A 22,542-nucleotide genomic window follows, 5' to 3' on the forward strand; every position below is an offset into this window, starting at 1 on the left:
AAATGTGCCTCTGAATATGTGGTTTCCAGGTTGCATAAAGTCCAGTGTAGTTCTTTGAGGATCGCCGTGGTATCGGCTTGAGGGGGTACCAGAGCGCCAAGTCTAGGTCCAAAAGGCTTAACGGTGTGAAGGAGAAGTCACTCATCACAAGATGGGCAGGTCTCTAATCATGACACAACATAATACTGCTTTGTTCAAACGGCGTAATATTTTGATACTAAGGAAAGATGATGGTGAGAATCTAGTGAGTTATCACTTTCACAATAAGTGAAGCTATACAGGGCCTTCAGAAAGTATTTGCATCCCTTGACTTTTTCCACATTTTGTTACAAATTAGGATTAAAATGGATTATATATATTTATTTTTTTAAATAGGGTCTACACAAAATACTCTAATCTCAAAGTGGAAGAAAAATAATACTTTTTTAAAGATGAATTTCAAATGTAACACGAATCTTGATTAGATAAGTATTCAACCCCCTGAATCAATACATGTTAGAATCACCTTTGGCAGCGATTAAATACAGATTAGATACAGAGTCTTTTTGGGTACGATTTTAGTACAATATTTTTTCCATAATTCTTTTTAAACACTTCAAACTCTGTCAAGTTGGTTGTTGGATGTCATAAGGTGAATGCACCAATTTGTAAGTCGCTCTGGATAAGAGCGTCTGCTAAATGACTTAAATGTAAATGTAAATGTTGTTGATCATTGCTAGACAGCCATTTTCAAGTCTTGACTTTAGATTTTAAGCCGATTAAGTCAAAACTGTAACTAGGCCACTCAATATTTTTATTCTATACAGTCTTCCTTCTTTTCACTCTGTCATTTAGGTTAGTATTGTGGAGTAACTACAATGTTGTTGATTCGTCCTCAGTTTTCTCCAATCACAGCCATTCAACTCTAACTGTTTTAAAGTCACCATTTGCTTCATGGTGAAATCCCTGAGCGGTTTCTTTCCACTCCAGTAACTGAGTTAGGAAGGACGCCTGTATCTTTGTAGTGACTGGGCGTATTGATACACCATCCAAAGCGTAATTAATAACTTACTTCACCATGCTCAAAGTGATATTCAGTGTCTATTTTATTTTTTAAATGTTTTACCCTTTGCGAGGCATTGGAAAAACTCCCTGGCCTGTGGTTGAATCTGTGCTTGAAATTCACTAATCGACTGAGGGACCTTACAATTATCTGTATGTGTGGGGTACAGAGTAAAAAATCATGTTACCCACTATTATTGCACACAAAGTGAGTCCATTAAAATTATTATGCGACTTGTTAAGCACATTTTTACTCCTGAATGTATTTAGGCTTGCCATAAAAGGGGTTGAATACTTTTTGAATACTTAAGACATTTCAGCCTTAAATGTTTTATTAATTTGTAAAAATTTAAAGAATCAAAATTCCACTTTGACATGTTTGGGTATTGTGTGGCACACAGTCTCAATTTAATCAATTTTAAATTCAGCCTGTAGCACAACAAAATGTGGAAAAAGTCAAAGGGTGTGAATACTTTCTGAAAGTGCTATAGATATACCATGTTTTGCTAGCAAGTCAGCAATGTACTGTTGTTTGGAAATGTTGGCTTGGAAACTCTGAAAATGCTATCTTTTCAACCACATTGATTCATTGTGAGCTACAAATAATATGTGAAAACACTGCCAACGTGATATTCCTATTGCATCTTCATTATCGTCTACATTATGACAATATATTTGACTAACATATTTTGGCACAGATTTGAAAATGATTACTGCAGGCTACATAGTACTCCACAATTGTGTTGTTAGCAGACCCAGGGCTGTTTACCGAGGAGGATTGGCATGTTTAATTAATTTCACATTTCTAACATTGTACTGGTAAAGTAGTGAATGTCTTCCTGCCAACAAGCCTTCTATACCACATCTCTTTTTTCAAATAACATCGTAAAATGGAGTTTGTCCATTTGGTTTATACTTTATTCAAACTGATTAAAACGATTTGTTTTTCAATCCCGCTTCTCCATGCACACGCACGCACACACACACACACTGTAAGGATCCGCCCCTTTTTTATTTTTTTTGCCTAAAATGACACCCAAATCTAACTGCCTGTAGCTCAGGACCTGAAGCAATGATATGCATATTCTTTATACCATTTGAAAAGAAACACTTTGAAGTTTGTGGAAATCTGAAATTAATGCATGAGAATATAACACATTAGATCTGGCAAAAGATAATACAAAGAAAAAAACAAATGTCTTTTTGTCTTGTTTTTTAAATGCAAGAGAAAGTCCGTAATGTATTATTCCAGCCCAGGCGCAATTTAGATTCTGGCCACTAGATGGCAGCAGTGTATGTGCAAAGTTTTAGACTGATCCAATGAACCATTGCATTTCTGTTAAAATGTTTTGTTTCAAGACTGCCCAAATGCGCCTAATTAGTTTATTAATAACTTTTCAAGTTCATAACTGTGCACTCTCCTCAAACAATAGCATGGTATTCTTTCACTGTAATAGCTACTGTAAATTGGACAGTGCAGTTCGATTTACAAGAATTTAAGCTTTCTGCCAATATCAGATATGTCTATGTTCTGGGAAATGTTCTTGTTACTTACAACCTCATGCTAATCGCATTAGCGCACATTAGCTCAACCGTCCCGAGGGTGGGACAATGATCTGTTGAGATCCTTAAGAGGTTTAAACTAGCCCTTAAGCACACACACACTATCCCAGTTTAACAAAGTTTACACCTAACCTGGAATTAAGTCTAGTTATGCAACAAGCTTTCAGAACTTTCAGCTTTCAACAAGCTTTCAGAACTGGCCTAGATACCAGCTGATAACATTTTCTCCCCCTCACTCTCCCCCTCCATCTCTCTCATATTTTTTCTAGTAACACTTTACTTTTGACACTGTCATAACACGTTATGACAATGTCATAACAGCTGACATAACCTGTCATAATATGGTTATAACACTGTCAAAACCCACATTTATTCAAACTATTTTATTCCCTGCCTAGAAGTTTCCTTTCGTTTCAAAGTTTGTTTCTTAAATCCTTTGTTTTTTTTCATCATTTGAAATAACACTTCATGACACTGTCAAGAAGCATTATGACCATCGTAATTATATAAGCTAGATAGGCCTATCACATACATGTCCTCAGCTCCTGCATTCACCCCAGTCATCAGCAACAGAGCATTTGGGTAGGTGCATGTCTGACATCAATGTGTGTGCTATTACAATGGTAATTGAACATGGTCCAATAGTTGTTGCTTTTTAATCATAAACACACTTGACATGTAGGCTATTGTGTCATGGAATGTGGTAGGTTTTTGGGGTTTGACACTCTTATGTAGGTGTCATAACCAGCAATAATGTAACGCAATATTTGTCACAACAGGTCTAAATATGTCATGACAGTGTTAGGACCATATTATGAGTTATGTCAGCTGTTATGACTTATTATGACATGTATGACTGTCATAACATGTTTTGACGCTGGGTGTCAAGTAAAGCGTCACCTTTTTTCTTATTTTCTTCCTTGCACCCTTTTTCCACTCCCTGTGTTTCTGTCTCCCTCCTTCCCTTCCTCTCTCCCTCCACCCTCTCCCCCCTCTCTCTCCCTGTGTTTCTGTCTCCCTCCCTCCTTCCCTTCCTCTCTCCCTCCACCCTCTCCCCCCTCTCTCTCCCTGTGTTTCTGTCTCCCTCCCTCCTTCCCTTCCTCTCTCCCTCCACCCTCTCCCCCCTCTCTCTCCCTGTGTTTCTGTCTCCCTCCCTCCTCCCCTTCCTCTCTCCCTCCACCCTCTCCCCCCTCTCTCTCCCTGTTTCTGTCTCCCTCCCTCCTTCCCTTCCTCTCTCCCTCCACCCTCTCCCCCCTCTCTCTCCCTGTGTTTCTGTCTCCCTCCCTCCTTCCCTTCCTCTCTCCCTCCACCCTCTCCCCCCTCTCTCTCCCTGTGTTTCTGTCTCCCTCCCTCCTTCCCTTCATCTCTCGCTCCCCCCTCTATCTGTGTAAGTAGGGCAGGCTTCATCCACTCGTGTCGTTTTTCATCCTAAGCAGTGTGACCTGGCCTGTTCTGCCATTGGTTTGGAGTCTCTCCCTCCCAGTAGACTGACCAGATAACAGGCTGAGGCTGACTATGGTCGTGGTCTAATGATTTTCTGCATGCATGGGGCACACAGCAATAAAGAGAGAGAGAAATAAAGAAACCCGGTCTTGAATCCCGTGTGTTGTCATAGACTGTTTGCACAGTAGAATAGGGTAAAAAACAATGCATTTTCGATCATTCTTCTCATGACTTTAAATGGCGTGTGGAGAAACAAACCAAGTGACTACGTAGGTGGCTTTAGGTCCATTACCATCTCAATGGTAGTATTCAGTGTTAAAGTACCTATGCACATGACTTAAACTTCCCTTGTCTGAAGTATGTGCTGCAGCGAGTGTGTATGTTAATGATATGTACTTAGGCCTGCTCTGCTGTGTTTACAGTAGCACTGTCTTATTTTGATCAATTAGATCAATTACCTGAACCTCTGTGTTTTGACCAATGGTCGTTTAGCAGATGCTTTTATCCAAAGCTGTCTTAGTTATCACATCTATTTCTACTATTCGGGAATCAAACCCACAACTGTGGTGTTGTGAACACTTTGCTCCACGTAACCAACTGAGCCTTCAACAATGTCTGTTGTAATTTATTTGCTAAAGTAGGCTACACACAACAATACACAAGCATGTGGCGTGAAATAACGTTCCTAATCTTTAATTGCAAATAACGTTACTTCCCTATACCTTTTTGTTTTCCTTTTGTGCTAGCGTTCCTTCATCTGCCGTCTGACGGAGGACAAGAAGTCAGAGAAGTTTTTCCGTGTGTTCTATGACCGGATGAAGCTTGCCCAGCTGGAGATTAAAGCCACGGTGACGGTCAACACCAGCGACCTCGGCAACAGGAAGAGAGACGACGACGCCCCTGACAAGGATGTGCCCGTCCGCAAGAAAGGTCAGAGGTCAACCAAAATCAAAATGCCTTCTCATATCAGCTGTTAATGGGTTTTGTATTGGAGTAGGATGAAGTTACACATAGACACTTATCTAAGGTCAATTTCTCTCTGAACACGTTAGCAATATAAAAATAACTGCCATGAAGAAGTATTTTTTTTTACCCCAGTACCTAGTTTTGTAATGATTTATAGACTTTGTGGGCTGGTTCTGTTGACCTCCCCTCCCCTCCCTGTGTCTCTGCAGCCAAAGACTCAGCGGTACTGGTGACAGATGAGGCAAGAGAGCAGCTGCTGGAGGCCTCGTCGGCCACTAAGAAAGCCTTCAACTCATACCGCCGTGAGGCCGACCCCGATGACCACTTCTCTACGGCTGATGGCACACCCAGCACCGGGGACAAGGGCCAGGACGATGGAGAGATGAGCTTTATCATCGTCATCATGCAGCCTATCCTGCGCTTCCTCCAGCTGCTCTGTGAGAACCACAACCGAGACCTGCAGGTCAGTCAACCAGCCCAACACCAGGGGGAGCCAGCCCTCAGACACGGCCTCTTTAGTCTTATTTATACCTTACGTGAGGTAAGATGGAGGTGCTGAGGAGGGCATGCATCTTGCTTTACTTAGCTTTTTTTATGGATAGTTTTGCGTTAATCATTACTTTGTTTGCTCAGAATTTCCTACTACGTAGGCTGGTTAGTCAATAGCTGGCATGGCCGATTAATTAGGGCCAATTTCAAGTTTTCATAAAAATCGGTAATCGGCGTTTTTAGACGCTGATTATGGCCGGTTACATTGCACTCCACGAGGAGACTGCGTGGCAGGCTGACCACCTATTACGCGAGTGCAGCAAGGAGCCAAAGTAAGTTGCTAGCTAGAATTAAACTTATAAAAAACAATGAATCTTAACATAATCACTAGTTAACTACGCATGGTTGATGATATTACTAGGTTAACTAGCTTGTCCTGCATTGCATATAATCAATGTGGTGCCTTTTAATTTATCATCGAATCGCAGCCTTCTTCCCCAAACAGGTGATTATATAACAAGCGCATTTGCAAAAAATGGCACTGTCGTTGCACCAATGTACCTAACCATAAACATCAATGCCTTTCTTAAAATCAATACACAAGTATATTTTTTTTAAACCTGCATATTTAGTTGAAATAAATTAATGTTAGCAGGCAATATTAACTAGGGAAATTGTGTCATTGCTCTTGCGTTCTGTGCAAGCAGAGTCAGGGGATATGCAGCAGTTTGGGCCGCCTGGCTCAGTACGAACTGTGTGAAGACCATTTCTTCCTAACAAAGACCGTAATTAATTTGCCAGAATTTTACATCATTATGACATAACATTGAAGGTTGTACAATGTAACAGCAATATTTAGACTTAGGGATGCCACCCGTCAATAAAATACAGAACGGTTCCGTATTTCACTGAAAGAATAAACGTTTTGTTTTCGAAATGATAGTTTCCGGATTTGACCATATTAATGACCTAAGGCTCGTATTTCTGTGTGTTTATTATAATTAAGTCTATGATTTGATATTTGATAGAGCAGTCTGACTGAGCAGTGGTAGGCAGCAGCAGGCTCGTAAGCATTCATTCAAACAGTACTTTCCTGCGTTTGCCAAAAGCTCCTTCGCAATGCTTGAAGCACAGCGCTGTTTATGACTTCAAGCCTATCAACTCCCGAGATTAGACTGGCAATACTATAGTGCCTATAAGAACATCCAATAGTCAAAGGTAAATGAAATACAAATGGTATAGAGAGAAATAGTCCTACAATTCCTATAATAACTACAACCTAAAACATCTTACCTGAGAATATTGAAGACTCGTGTTAAAAGGAACCACCAGCTTTCATATGGTCTCATGTTCTGAGCAAGGAACTTAAACGTTAGCTTTTTTACATTTTTTTATTTTTTTTAAACTTTTTGACATTTTGCCCTTTTACTTTCTTCTCCAACACTGTTTTTGCATTATTTAAACCGAATTGAACATGTTTCATTATTTATTTGAGACTAAATTGATTTTATTTATGTATTATATTAAGTTAAAATAAAAGTGTTCATTCATTATTGTTGTAATTGTCATTATTACAAATATATATATATATAAAATCTGCTTTTTTTGGTCCTCCAATAATTGGTATCGGTATCAGCGCTGAAAAATCATAATCGGTCGACCTCTAAGTCTGTGTGGGCTGCTGCTGTGTATTCACCGTCTGAACTGATATGCGTCGTCTCCCATGGGCCAAAGATGGTGGGAGGATCATCGAGAGTAATGAGAGAGATGGTTATATTCAGTGAAGGCCTGGCTGTCACGTCTCTGATCTAACAGTTAACTCAACACAATGGTCATGATTACCCAGTGACTCATACACAGATGTTCTCTGTGGAGTCTAAGGAGTCAGGGTCACCCTGTCCTCATTTTCAGTTCAGAGTCAGACACACTTTCAATGCATATTTCCCTTTCAATATTTCCCTTTCCCTTTCTGATCCTGAGTGGCGCAGCGGTCTAAGACACTGCATCTCAGTGCAAGAGGCATCACTGCAGTCCCTGGTTCAAATCCAGGCTGCATCACATTCGGATTCGGCCGTGATTTGGAGTCCCATAGGGCGGCGTACAATTGACCCGGGTTTGGCCGGGGTAGGCCGTCATTGTAAATGAGAATTTGTTCTTAACTGACTTGCCTAGTTATATAAAGGTTAAATAAATAAAATATATAAAAATAAAAAATTCAATACACAATGTCAGGTGGGATTGTTTTCCTGTGAAGTAAAACATAGTGTGTATAAAATACATTGACTTTGCATTCTGTTGTTTCCTGCCCTTTCCATTCCCTCACACTTGCCTCGTTCCTCTTCAGAACTTCCTTCGGTGTCAGAACAACAAGAACAACTATAACCTGGTGTGTGAGACGCTGCAGTTCCTGGACTGTATCTGTGGCAGCACCACGGGAGGCCTGGGGCTACTAGGACTCTACATCAATGAAAAGAACGTGGCTCTCATCAACCAGGCAGTAGAGAGCCTGACAGAGTACTGCCAGGGACCCTGCCACGAGAACCAGGTACTAGGATGTGTCTTTGCCTTTAGAACTACTACAAGTTAACTGCCCTTGTCATTTGAACTAATTAGCTATGGGCCTTTGTCATGTTCTCATTAGAACTAGCAGATAGTGTGGGTCCGTCCCATAAGACAGGGATCATCAACTAGATTCAGCCGCGGGCTCATCTTTTTCTTGAGCGGATGGTTCGGGGGCCGGAACATAATTACAAATCATTTGTAGACTGCAAATTGACCGCAAGAAGCCCAAAAATATATAATATTTAACTAAACATCATCATTTCAAACGTTGCTTACATTTGTATATGATCACTTGTCTATTATGCTTGGAAATACTTGAACAGATTTCCCAAATTAAAATCACTTGGAGCTGATTTCCTGGTATTTTTACAGTTTTTTTATGTCCAACAGTAACTGGGCCGCCAGTTTGAGAACCCTGTCATAAGAACTAGCTACAAGCACATGTGCATACCATAGGAACCAGTTATGGACTCCTGTCCTGGGTCCATTTCCATCCATACTACTTCTACTGTCAATGGGTGGATTGAGAGGGTCCTGACATGTGTAGTTCTTGATCTAGTGTTGTCCTCCTCAGTGCCTTTTATAAAATTTACCCAAGTTCTTGTTTCCTTGCAGAACTGCATAGCCACCCATGAGTCCAACGGCATTGACATCATCATCGCCCTGATCCTGAATGACATCAACCCACTGGGGAAGAAGAGGATGGACCTGGTGCTGGAACTCAAGGTGAGGCCTCCTCATTGGGTCTACGTCTGAAATGGCATCTTATTCTCTATTTAGAGCTGTACTTTTGACCAGATTAGTGTACAATATAGGGAATAGGGTGCCATTTTGGAAGCAGCCTGGGTCTCCACACTAGGCCTACTGTACTAGTAGTAAAGCAGCTTTACCCCGTACTCTAATAACTACTAAACCCTGAGTGGAACTTCAAAAACAGTGTGTTGCTGCTTTTGAAACCTGGACAACTCATTCATCTCTCCTAAGCTAGCACCTTAGGTGCCAAAGCAAATATCTGCAGAGTGCATTTCCCCCCCTAAGCCCTGTGGATTCTGTCTGTTTTATTTGGGAGGAACAGAAACATCTCAGAAAGGATTTGATCTTTAACTTTAGACATATCTCATTACAAGGGCATAATGGTTTAATATCATGGAAACTTATTTCTCCATCTCTCATAGAACAATGCCTCCAAGCTGTTGCTGGCTATCATGGAGAGTCGCCATGACAGTGAGAACGCTGAGAGAATCCTGTACAACATGAGGCCGAAGGAGCTGGTGAGCCTCGTGTCTCTACAAAACTCTACGTGTCCATACTAGTCCCCATTCGTCCCCACAAATCCCCTTTTATTCCCAGACGTCCCCATTCACCTGAAAAAAGTAATCATTCACCCCCCTCCACTGAACAAACATATAAACGCAACATGTAAAGTGTTGGTTCCATGTTTCATGAGCTGCAATATAAAATCCTATACATAGGGCCTCCCAAGTGGCGCAGTGGTCTAAGGCACTGCGATTAAGGCACTGCATCGCAGTGCTTGAGGCGTCACTACAGACCCTGGTGCACAGTTGACCCAGCGTCATCCGGGTTAGGGGGTTTTGGTCGGGGGGGCTTTACTTTACTACATCACGCTCTAGTGTCTCCTTGTGGCGGGCCGGACGCATGCAAACTGAATTTGGTTGTCAGTTGAACTGTGTTTCCTCCAACACATTGGTGCGGGCGTGTGTTAAGAAGCGTGGTTTTGCGGGTTGCATAACTCAACCTTCGCCTCCTGAGCCCGTTGGGGAGTTGCAGCAATGAGACAAGATCGAAAAGGGGGGTAAAATAATAATAGAAAATCCCATACATTTTCCATACACACAAATTTGTTTACATCTCTCTTAGTGAGCATTTCTCCTTTGCCAAGATTATCCATCCACCTGACATGTGTGGCATATCAAAATTAAACAGCATGGCCATTACACAGGTTCACTTTGTGGTGTGGACAAGTCAAGGTCACTTTACAATGTGCAGTTTTGTCACACAACACAATGTCACAGATGTCCCAAGTTTTGAGGGAGCGTGCTAATGGAATGCTGACTGCAGGAATGCCCACCAGAGCTGTTGCCAGATAATGTAATGTTACCATAAGCCTCCTCTGTCGTTTTAGAGATTTTGACGGTACGTCCAACCGTCCTCACAACCGCAGACCACGTGTAACCACGCTAGCCAAGGACCTCCGGCTTCTTCACCTCCGGGATCGTCTGAGACCAGCCACCCGGACAGCTGATTAAACTGTGGGTTTACACAACCGAGGAAGTTTTGCACAAACTGTCAGAAACCGTCTCATCTGTGTGGTCGTCGTCCTCACCATGGCCTTGACCTGACTACAGTTTGGCGTCGTAACCCACTTCAGTGGGCAATTGCTCACCTTCAATGGTCACTGGGACGTTGGAGATGTGTGCTCTTCACGGTTGAATCCCAGTTTCAACTGTACCAGGCAGATGGTAGACAGCGTGTATGGTGTCGTGTGGGCAAGAGGTTTGCTGATGTCAACGTTGTGTACAGAGTGCCCAATAAGGGCGGTGGGGTTATGGTATTATTATGGTATTATTATGGTGTTATGGTTAAGCTACGGACAACGAACACAATTGCATTTTATCGATGGCAATGCACAGAGATACCGTGTCTGGATCCCAAGGGCCCATTGTTTTGCCATTCATCCGTTTCAGCGTGATAATGCACAGCCCCATGTTGCAAGGATCTGTACACAATTCCTGGAAGCTGAAAATGTCCCAGTTCTTCTATGGCCTGCATACTCACCAGACATGTCACCCATTGAGCATGTTTGGGATGCTCTGGATCGACCTGTATGACAATATCACCAATATCCAGCAACTTCGAACAGCCTATGAAGTGGATTGGGACAACATTCCACAGGCCACAATCAAAAGCCTGATCAACTCTATGCAAAAGGAGATGTCACGCTGCATGAGGTGAATGGAGGTCACACCAGATACTGCCTGGTTTTCTGATCCACGCTCCTACCTTTCTTTTAAAGTATCTGTGACCAACAGATGCATATCTGTATTCCCAGTCATGTGAAATCCATGGATTAGAGCCCAATGAATATATTTAAATTCACGGATTTCCTTATATGAACTGTAACTCGGTAAAATCTTACAAGTTGCATTGATATTTTTGTTCAGTGTAGTTCTATCCTCCTGAGAAAGTCAGTGTTTCTGGTCAGGTATAAAGCAGGTAATGGTTCTGTGGGTGGTGGGATCCTCAGGTGGAGGTGATCAAGAAGGCCTACCTGCAGGGAGAGGTGGAGTTTGAGGATCCCGAAGAGGAGGACGATAGTGGGGAGGAAGAGGAGCATGATGCTGCATCCCCCAGGAACGTAGGCCACAACATCTACATCCTGGCCCACCAGGTAGTGTTCAGGGCCTAGTTGACCCCAATGACACATTTAGATACACATGTTTTTTGGATAACCAACCATTGGATACAACCATTTGAGGTATACAAGTACACTCAGCAGAGTCAGATGCAGTCTCCTGTCTTACCTGCCCATACTCCTCACGAGCAATTTTTCACCCCTTATTTGACCTTTGAACCCTGTAGTTGGCGCGCCACAACAAGGAGCTGCAGGTGATGCTGAAGCCAGGCGGGACCAACGGAGAGGGAGACGAGGCTCTGGAGTTCTACGCCAAACACACTGCTCAGATAGAGGTCAGTGACATCATACACTCACACAGTTTACTAACTGAATATCTTTAATTGTCATTGACACAAATGTGTCCTTTTGCAGTAGAGCAGTGTTTCCCAATCCTGGTCCTGGGGACCAAAAGGGGTGCACATTAAGCTTGGGCAATATACCGTATACCGGGGTATTTCAAAATACCAACAGTATGATTTTCCTTACCGTTTCCGATTTTCAATACCAGCCTCACGGGAGTGTGTGTAACACCACGCACGCTCAGTTAAGTTTAACTATAAGAAATCTAAGATGTATCATAAATGATATCCTTCTCAGGGCTCAAGCTATGCATTTGGTTTGCTAGCTAAGAGGCTAGATGTCAAGATCAAGCTTATTGGTTACAGCAGAGACATTCAATCTCCTCTTGGATCAAGATCCCTGTTGCCTAAGTTGTTTTGTGCATCAAAAATGTGTGTGTTTGTGTATGTACAGTATATATGTATATACCGTTTGAAGTCGGAAGTTTACATACACCTTAACCAAGTACATTTAAACTCCGTTTTTCACAATTCCTGGCATTTAATCCTAGTGAAAATTCCCTGTCTTAGGTCAGTTAGGATCGCCACTTTATTTTAAGAATGTGAAATGTCAGAATAATAGGGGGGAGAGTGATTTATTTCAGCTTTTATTTTTTTCATCACATTCCCAGTGGGTCAGAAGTTTACATACACTCAATTAGTATTTGGTAGCATTGCCTTTAAATTGTTTAACTTGGGTCAAACGTTTCGGGTAGCCTTCCACAACAAGTTGGGTGAATTTTGGCCCATTCCTCCTAAAAGAGCTGGTGTAACTGAGTCAGGTTTGTAGGCCTCCTTTCTCACACACGCTTTTTCAGTTCTGCCCACAAATTTTCTACGGGATTGAGGTCAGGGCTTTGTACCACTCCAATACCTTGACTTTGTTGTCCTTAAGCCATTTTGCCACAACTTTGGAAGTATGCTTGGGGTCATTGTCCATTTGGAAGATCCATTTGCAACCAAGCTTTAACTTCCTGACTGATGTCTTGAGATGTTGCTTCAATATATCCACATCATTTTTTTTCCTCATGATGCCATCTATTTTGTGAAGTGCACCATTCCATCCTGCAGCAAAGCAACCCCACAACATGATGCTGCCACCCCCATGCTTCACGGTTGGGATGGTGTTCTTCGGCTTGCAAGCCTCCCCCTTTTTCCTCATGACCATAATGACGATGGTCATTATGGTCAAACTGTTTTATTTTTGTTTCATCACACCAGAGAACATTTCTCCAAAAAGTATGATCTTTGTGCAGTTGCAAACCGTAGTCTGGCTTTTGATGGCGGTTTTGGAGCAGTGGATTTTTCCTTGCTGAGCGGCATTTCAGGTTATGTTGATATAGGACTCGTTTTACTGTGGAAATAAATACTTTTATACCTGTTTCCTCCAGCATCTCCACAAGGTCCTTTGCTGTTGTTCTGGGATTGATTTGCACTTTTCGCACCAAAGTACGTTCATCTCTAGGAGACAGAACGCGTCTCCTTCCTGAGCGGCTGCGTGGTCCCATGGTGTTTATACTTGCGTACTATTGTTTGTACAGATGAACGTGGTACCTTCAGGCGTTTGGAAATTGATTCCAAGGATGAACCAGACTTGTGGAGGTCTACATTTTCTTTGTCTGAGGTCTTTTGCAGATTTCTTTTGATTTTCCCATGATGTCAAGCAAAGAGGCACTGCGTTTGAAGGTCGACCTTGAAATACATCCACAGGTACACCTCCAATTGACTCATGATATCAATTAGCCTGTCAGAAGCTTCTAAAGCCATGACATCATTTTCTGGAATTTTCCAAGCTGTTTAAAGGACAGTCAACTTAGTGTATGTGATTTTCTGACACACTGGAATTGTGATACAGTGAATTATAAGTGAAATAATCTGTCTGTAAACAATTGTTGGAAACATTACTTGTCATGCACAAAGTAGATGTCCTAACCGACTTATCAAAACTATAGTTTGTTAACAAGAAATTTGTGGAGCGGTTGAAAAATAAGTTTTAGTGACTCCAACCTAAGTGTATGTAAACTTCCGACTTCAACTGTAGATAGGTCGATGTGTGTTTGTTATATGTATGTGTTATTATAAAAACCTAAATGTGTACCCCTTTGGGTCTCCAGGACCAGGATTGGGAAACACTGCCTTAGAGAGATTTCAGTTCTTCTAAATCTGAGGCCTAATCGAATGCTCCAAGCCTGGGGCTAAATTACACTGTCCAGGCACACTCGTGCTCCCCAACCTGGGGCCTAAGTGGCTGGTACACTCTATACCTATGGAGCTGAAAGTGACTGCGTGTGTTCCTGTGTGTGTCCTCTCAGATCGTGCGTCATGACCGCACCATGGAGGAGATAGTGTTCCCTGTGCCCAACATCTGTGAGTTCCTGACCTGTGAGTCCAAACTGAGGGTGTATTATACCACAGAGAGGGACGAGCAGGGCAGCAAGATCAACGACTTCTTCCTCAGCGCTGAGAACCTCTTCAATGAGATGAACTGGCAGAAGAAACTACGAGGTAGCTACAGTAGCTCTTCAATTGATATTCATCTACTTCCTCTAAAATGTTACTGCATTAACTTGATGCAGTCTAAATAAAAGTTGTGTGTTATGCCAAAACTTGCTAGTGATCTCATGTCGTGACCCAGAGGAGCTGAGAAAGGGTTTTAATGTTGCTGTCGCAGGGCTAGTGTTAATAGAGCCAGTATCATCCTAACTCTGTGTGTTTTGGCAGAGGTTAGTGTTTCACTATTACACCTCTTCTTTCCATTGTCAGTCTGTCAGTGGGCTGTAGGGGCTTTCCACTACATCTGAGCCGTGAAACAGTATGAATCACAACTGAGAGCACAGCGCACACAGACACACACATTTACAGTCGCACACACTCTCTCACACACACTACACACACACGCACACACCCATTGTGGATCCACAGAGACACATGCCCACACACTTCTCTGTCACTGTCAGAGAGAAAGAGAAAAGTCCCTTGTCTATTTTCTATTTTCCAATAAAACCAATATAAAAAGCGACACAGAATAGCGTCTATAAACAGGGCCAGCATGCCAGATTGGCTGTCAGCTGTGGGGAGGGGAGAAGACAGCCAGCTTCAATAGAGGAAAGGTTACAGTGAGATGTCTAAAGGTCGCGTTCCTCATGGGTGTCTAGTCCTAAACCAACATGAACAGCAGAGACATTCAACTCCCGCTGCCTTTGTGGTTTTTTTCCTCCCAGCTTAAACTTCTAATAAAAATACATAAAGACTACTTTTTCTTCACTCAATTCTATAAATGTTACCTGTTAAAAGTGTAATATTTGTCTATTGAAAACTTTATTCTATTATAAAAATGTATGTGCTTTAGTACCGAGCCTTTTTATTATTGCACACTTACAGTACGAGGCACTGATACTCTGTATCGCACAGCTTCACACACCACTGCCCTCCAGCTATGAGTACTGCAGGATATACTGAGCCTGATGTAAAGTATCATACCAAACAAGGAAATACCCAATAGATTTTCTGTTATTGGTAAAATGTGTAATGCCAAGTTTATTTCCCATTCTCTTTTAAAATTGTTGTTCTCTCTCTCTCTCCCCCCTCTCCCTACCCCTTCCCTCCCTCCCTCTCTCCTCTCCCTACCCCTTCCCTCCCTCTCCTCTCCCTACCCCTTCCCTCCTTCTCTCCTCTCCCTACCCCTTCCCTCCTTCTCTCCTCTCCCTACCCCTTCCCTCCTTCTCTCCTCTCCCTACCCCTTCCCTCCTTCTCTCCTCTCCCTACCCCTTCCCTCCTTCTCTCCTCTCCCTACCCCTTCCCTCCTTCTCTCCTCTCCCTACCCCTTCCCTCCCTCTCCTCTCCCTACCCCTTCCCTCCTTCTCTCCTCTCCCTACCCCTTCCCTCCCTCTCCTCTCCCTACCCCTTCCCTCCCTCTCCTCTCCCTACCCCTTCCCTCCTTCTCTCCTCTCCCTACCCCTTCCCTCCTTCTCTCCTCTCCCTACCCCTTCCCTCCTTCTCTCCTCTCCCTACCCCTTTCCTCTCCCTACCCCTTCCCTCCCTCTCCTCTCCCTACCCCTACCCTCCCTCTCCTCTCCCTACCCCTTCCCTCCTTCTCTCCTCTCCCTACCCCTTCCCTCCTTCTCTCCTCTCCCTACCCCTTCCCTCCTTCTCTCCTCTCCCTACCCCTTCCCTCCTTCTCTCCTCTCCCTACCCCTTCCCTCCCTCTCCTCTCCCTACCCCTTCCCTCCTTCTCTCCTCTCCCTACCCCTTCCCTCCTTCTCTCCTCTCCCTACCCCTTCCCTCCTTCTCTCCTCTCCCTACCCCTTCCCTCCTTCTCTCCTCTCCCTACCCCTTCCCTCCCTCTAGCCCAGCCCGTGTTGTACTGGTGTTCCAGGAACATGTCGTTCTGGAGTAACATCTCCTTCAACCTGGCCGTCCTCATGAACCTGCTTGTGGCCTTCTTCTATCCCCTGGAGGGGTTGCGTGAAGGTCAGTCACGTGCCAGCAACCTTCAAGCTTTCACCTTTAACCCCTAACCCCTCCCAAAGCCTTGACCCCTCCCAAACTCTTGACCCCTCCCAAACCCTTGACCCCTCCCAAAGCCTTGACCCATCCCAAAGCCTTGACCCCTTGATTGTCAAGCCACAGTTAAAACTAACCCTGGATGGACATCAGGGTATTTCATTCATTTTGAAAGGTAGAACATAGGTTCAAGCTGTAGCTATGTCCTTTTCAATCTGATTGTGCTATTCATTCATTCTGTCTATGCAGGTAGTGTTGGTTTAAGAAAACCGTTGTCTACATGTACCTGGTCACTAGGGACATCATATCAATGCTCAGACTCTTCCCTGTATACGAAGGAGTTTTAAGAGATTTCAGGTTTTCGCTGTTTCCATTCTGGATTCTTTCATGTGTGTTGATGCCATGGTCTGTTTATGTGGGCGCTCCGGCCCCGGCTCTGTTCCCTTCAGAGCCATCAAGCATGTTTGTATATCCCTTTGAAGTGCTGGTGTAGAACATCGGGTCAGAGGATGGTTGCGTGAGTCGCACACACAACACTGAGGGCTGAAAACAGGAAGAACAGAGGACGGCTCAAGTCTCTGTGATATGATCCGGCCCAGTTGCACTGTATCACATAGACTTCTACATGTTTCTCAGTGCAACTGGATGGCTGCAATATTTTTCTCTCTTTTGTGCGTTTTATACGTGTGCCTCTACTTTTTCATTATGGAACATTATGAGTGCACAATAACTGTGGAGCATTTAGTTCAAATAATTGACGATGGACTGATGTGTTTATATTACACTGTGTTCTACACAGTTCTATTTATAGAGGCTTATTTAGATAACACATTATTTCCATAATTATGCAACACAAATGGTACTCACACTCAAGTTAAATGTATTGTACAATTTTGTATGGGGGGAAATTGTATCTGTGTAAACACAGGACAATAATATTATTAGCAATGAGTATTTCAATGTGAGGGATTGACGCTATACATATACAATTTTGCCATATGCTAACTTCATTACTTCTTCACAAGCGTAGATATTTCCAAACAGTGCAGCAGTAAGTATAGGTCCCGGGCATACCCATCTCTGTGGTTTAGAATGTCAAATATTCCCGTTGAGACATTTTGGGCTCTGGGAAGTGAAACAAAATCCTTTGCTTGGCCTTCCCTTCCCAAACTCCCCCTGACCCAGTGAGCTCTGTCTTTCACTTCTTCCTCTGACCTATTGACCTCTGACCTCAGGTCACCTGCCTGGGATCAGGAGCATAGGCTAAAAATCTCTGTCTCTAGTTTTCTTTTTCTGTCTCTCTCTCTCAAAAACTAGAGACGTTATCATGTGGAAAAGTAATCCTCATCAACCCCATTCCAATGTACATGAATGCTATTATACACAGTCACACTAACTACTGTAACTGAGTGGAGCAGCATGGCTGTGGATGAGGCCTCTTCTGTAGACTACAACAGTAATATAGCACTGCACAGTTCAGCCCAGTGTGTGTGTGTGTTTCCCGCCCTACGGTACATTAGAGCTGTGTGAAGGGGGGTAAGATGATCACGTGAGGCCCCACATACCTTTGGCCTGGTTCAGGAATTCTGTTTATTGCTTTATTACTCAGGGCCTCCATCTCCCCCCCACCGCTCTGGAATGAGGGATAGAAATGAGATAAGAGTGCTCAAACTAGATCAGTGTGTGCCGCTGCCTGCCTGTTGACAAGTAGGAGCTTATGTCACTCAGGACCCCACACACCTAGCCTGACACAACACATACAGTACACGCGCCTGCAGACACTATACATTAAGCTCTTATCACACATACAGTACATGCACACAAACTTTCACATCATGCCTGTATTTCTCCCTCCGCCCCCCAACACACACCTCCAGCAGTGAATGCAGACCCCAGACAGTCAGTCCATTCCTCATGAATCTTTCAGTGAATGCAGACCCCAGACAGTCAGTCCATTCCTCATGAATCTTTCAGTGAATGCAGACCCCAGACAGTCAGTCCATTCCTCATGAATCTTTCAGTGAATGCAGACCCCAGACAGTCAGTCCATTCCTCATGAATCTTTCAGTGAATGCAGACCCCAGACAGTCAGTCCATTCCTCATGAATCTTTCAGTGAATGCAGACCCCAGACAGTCAGTCCATTCCTCATGAATCTTTCAGTGAATGCAGACCCCAGACAGTCAGTCCATTCCTCATGAATCTTTCAGTGAATGCAGACCCCAGACAGTCAGTCCATTCCTCATGAATCTTTCAGTGAATGCAGACCCCAGACAGTCAGTCCATTCCTCATGAATCTTTCAGTGAATGCAGACCCCAGACAGTCAGTCCATTCCTCATGAATCTTTCAGTGAATGCAGACCCCAGACAGTCAGTCCATTCCTCATGAATCTTTCAGTGAATGCAGACCCCAGACAGTCAGTCCATTCCTCATGAATCTTTCAGTGAATGCAGACCCCAGACAGTCAGTCCATTCCTCATGAATCTTTCAGTGAATGCAGACCCCAGACAGTCAGTCCATTCCTCATGAATCTTTCAGCAGAGTATTTTTAAAGACGGCAGTAGTTATTTAAGTGTCACTTGTCATGTGACCTCTACAGGGACAAGAAATGAGGGGCGATTACTGTCCTCTCTCTCTGTCTCTCTGTCTCTGTCTCGCTCTCTCTCGCTTTCTCTCTCTTTGTTTCTTCCCTAGTTCTACCCCCCCCGCCTCCCATTTCTTCCTGTCCCCCCTTAGCACATGCCTGCCTGCAGTAAGCCCCAGGTTTAGTGACTGGGGACAGTTACAGAAGCAAGTTGTGTAATTTATTGCATTATTCTTATGTGGAAGTGGGGTGTGCAGGCTGACATGGTGGGGTGTGCAGGCTGACATGGTGGGGTGTGCAGGCTGACATGGTGGGGTGTGCAGGCTGACATGGTGGGGTGTGCAGGCTGACATGGTGGGGTGTGCAGGCTGACATGGTGGGGTGTGCAGGCTGACATGGTGGGGTGTGCAGGCTGACATGGTGGGGTGTGCAGGCTGACATGGTGGGGTGTGCAGGCTGACATGGTGGGGGGTGCAGGCTGACATGGTGGGGTGTGCAGGCTGACATGGTGGGGTGTGCAGGCTGACATGGTGGGGTGTGCAGGCTGACATGGTGGGGTGTGCAGGCTGACATGGTGGGGTGTGCAGGCTGACATGGTGGGGTGTGCAGGCTGACATGGTGGGGTGTGCAGGCTGACATGGTGGGGTGTGCAGGCTGACATGGTGGGGTGTGCAGGCTGACATGGTGGGGTGTGCAGGCTGACATGGTGGGGTGGCAGGCTGACATGGTGGGGGGTGCAGGCTGACATGGTGGGGGGTGCAGGCTGACATGGTGGGGGGTGCAGGCTGACATGGTGGGGGGTGCAGGCTGACATGGTGGGGGGTGCAGGCTGACATGGTGGGGGGTGCAGGCTGACATGGTGGGGGGTGCAGGCTGACATGGTGGGGGGTGCAGGCTGACATGGTGGGGGGTGCAGGCTGACATGGTGGGGGGTGCAGGCTGACATGGTGGGGTGTGCAGGCTGACATGGTGGGGTGTGCAGGCTGACATGGTGGGGTGTGCAGGCTGACATGGTGGGGTGTGCAGGCTGACATGGTGGGGTGTGCAGGCTGACATGGTGGGGTGTGCAGGCTGACATGATGGGGTGTGCAGGCTGACATGGTGGGGGGTGCAAGCTGACATGGTGGGGGGTGCAAGCTGACATGGTGGGGTGTGCAGGCTGACATGGTGGGGTGTGCAGGCTGACATGGTGGGGTGTGCAGGCTGACATGGTGGGGTGTGCAGGCTGACATGGTGGGGTGTGCAGGCTGACATGGTGGGGTGTGCAGGCTGACATTGTGGGGTGTGCAGGCTGACATGGTGGGGTGTGCAGGCTGACATGGTGGGGTGTGCAGGCTGACATTGTGGGGTGTGCAGGCTGACATTGTGTGTATCCTTCCTAGGTACCCTGGAGCCCCAACTGTCTGCCCTGCTCTGGTTGGGTATGTTGGCATCGTTGGCTATCGTGGTGGCCATGCCCCAGCACCTTGGGGTTCGCACCCTCATCATTGCCACCATCCTCCGCCTCATCTTCTCTGTGGGCCTGGAGCCCACCCTCTTCTTGCTTGGAGCCTTTAACGTACGTCTTCTTTGGGAAACGTGTGTGTTTGACTATATTGTGGTCCGACACTAAATCTTAATTTCCATGTTCTCCAATGTCAATCCAGATAGCCTTGCTAGCCTTCAGTAGCCCCCCTCTCTCCTCATGCCCCCCTCACACCACATTCATCCATACGTACCCACTACCCACACACCCTGTCCCCATGTAGACCTCCCTCACGCCCCAGCCCATACCCACTCCAGTGCCCATTCTGCCTATGGCGTAACCCCCTGGCCTGACTCCCTGGCTGGCCTGGCACGGCCTGAGTGTGTGGTCGGTCGGCTGTGAAATGCGTCACTAGACGCTGGAGGCTGACACCACCCATGCAGCTGCCCAAAATTCCCTGGAACTGCCCCTTATACACGGCCCGCTGCCCACTCCCCCTATGTCCTCAACTGGCCCCTTTTGCATTCCCATCCTCCCTCGGTCTCTCCTCCCTCGGTCTCCCTCCCTCCCTGTGGCTGGGGGATAGATAGCAATCCCACATCCATCTACTGAACCCCAGTACTACTACAACTCCTACTATACTGCTAAGAACAATCCACTGTTGGTCCATGAAATGCCTGTTCTGTAGGATCACATTGTGTCTGATGGTCATCATGGAATGTCATGTAGTGCATGTCCTATGAATATATTCACATTTTATGCATAGAAACAACATATTATAGGCCTTGTTATAAGCACGAATTAGCCTTTTTCTGTCTTTAACGAGTTATACAGAATTATGGCTGGATACTTTAAGTTAAGCGTTACCTCACAATCCATTATTGGTCAGGTCTCTCTTGTGAAAGAGGTCTTCTGACCTCAATGGGACTTCCTGGTTAAATAAAGGTTAGATAAAATAATAATGCTAATAAATATGAATGTCTCCTGTCCCTGCAGGTCTGTAATAAGATCATCTTCTTGATGAGTTTTGTGGGGAACAAAGGGACGTTCACGCGAGGCTACAAGGCCATGATCCTGGACGTTGAGTTCCTTTACCATCTTATGTACCTCATCATCTGTAGCCTGGGGGTCTTCGTCCATGTCTTCTTCTACAGCCTACTGGTATATTTACATGTATATTCTGTATATTAATGTATATGGCTGCTGGTGAACACACAGTCATACTTAATAGGAAGCTGTCTAGCAGAATAAGCTAATGTTGGTATAAACCTCAATGTCCAAACTCTAGTTCAAAAGCCTTTGGTGTGGCTCCGAGCACAGTCTCAGGACATATTTAAGGCAGACACACACAGACACAGACAGACAAACAGAGACACAGACAAACAGAGACACAGACAGACAGAGACACAGACAGACAGAGACACAGACAGACAGACAGAGACACAGACAGACAGACAGAGACACAGACAGACAAACGGAGACACAGACAGACAAACGGAGACACAGACAGACAGACGGAGACACAGACAGACAGACGGAGACACAGACAGACAGACGGAGACACAGACAGACAGACGGAGACACAGACAGACAGACGGAGACACAGACAGACAGACGGAGACACAGACAGACAGACGGAGACACAGACAGACAGACGGAGACACAGACAGACAGACGGAGACACAGACAGACAGACGGAGACACAGACAGACAGACGGAGACACAGACAGACAGACGGAGACACAGACAGACAGACGGAGACACAGACAGACAGACGGAGACACAGACAGACAGACGGAGACACAGACAGACAGACAGACGGAGACACAGACAGACAGACAGACGGAGACACAGACAGACAGACAGACGGAGACACAGACAGACAGACGGAGACACAGACAGACAGACGGAGACACAGACAGACAGACAGACGGAGACACAGACAGACAGACAGACGGAGACACAGACAGACAGACAGACGGAGACACAGACAGACAGACAGACGGAGACACAGACAGACGGAGACACAGACACACAGACAGACGGAGACACAGACACACAGACAGACGGAGACACAGACACACAGACAGACGGAGACACAGACAGACAGACAGACGGAGACACAGACAGACAGACAGACGGAGACACAGACAGACAGACAGACGGAGACACA

General features: G+C 45.2%; 1 protein-coding gene across 5 annotated transcripts in view; it reads left to right on the top strand.

The window, feature by feature from the left end:
- The window catches only part of LOC129815445 (inositol 1,4,5-trisphosphate receptor type 1-like), a 168,299-nt gene that overhangs the window by 113,653 nt on the left and 32,104 nt on the right, over positions 1–22,542 (top strand). For 4 of the 5 annotated variants that reach the window (XM_055869284.1, XM_055869285.1, XM_055869286.1 and 1 more), the window contains 11 exons: positions 4,794–4,977; positions 5,223–5,476; positions 7,847–8,047; positions 8,680–8,790; positions 9,240–9,335; positions 11,330–11,473; positions 11,665–11,772; positions 14,130–14,322; positions 16,165–16,287; positions 20,287–20,462; positions 21,366–21,530. In XM_055869284.1, coding sequence (XP_055725259.1) covers positions 4,794–4,977; positions 5,223–5,476; positions 7,847–8,047; positions 8,680–8,790; positions 9,240–9,335; positions 11,330–11,473; positions 11,665–11,772; positions 14,130–14,322; positions 16,165–16,287; positions 20,287–20,462; positions 21,366–21,530 — 1,755 coding nt within the window. Of the gene's footprint in view, positions 1–4,793; positions 4,978–5,222; positions 5,477–7,846; positions 8,048–8,679; positions 8,791–9,239; positions 9,336–11,329; positions 11,474–11,664; positions 11,773–14,129; positions 14,323–16,164; positions 16,288–20,286; positions 20,463–21,365; positions 21,531–22,542 lie in introns of those variants that run through there. The other variant, XM_055869289.1, reaches the window with a different exon arrangement.

The sequence above is a fragment of the Salvelinus fontinalis genome, chromosome 18 (genome assembly GCF_029448725.1).
Source record: "Salvelinus fontinalis isolate EN_2023a chromosome 18, ASM2944872v1, whole genome shotgun sequence".
In the NCBI taxonomy this organism is placed as follows: Eukaryota; Metazoa; Chordata; class Actinopteri; order Salmoniformes; family Salmonidae; genus Salvelinus; species Salvelinus fontinalis.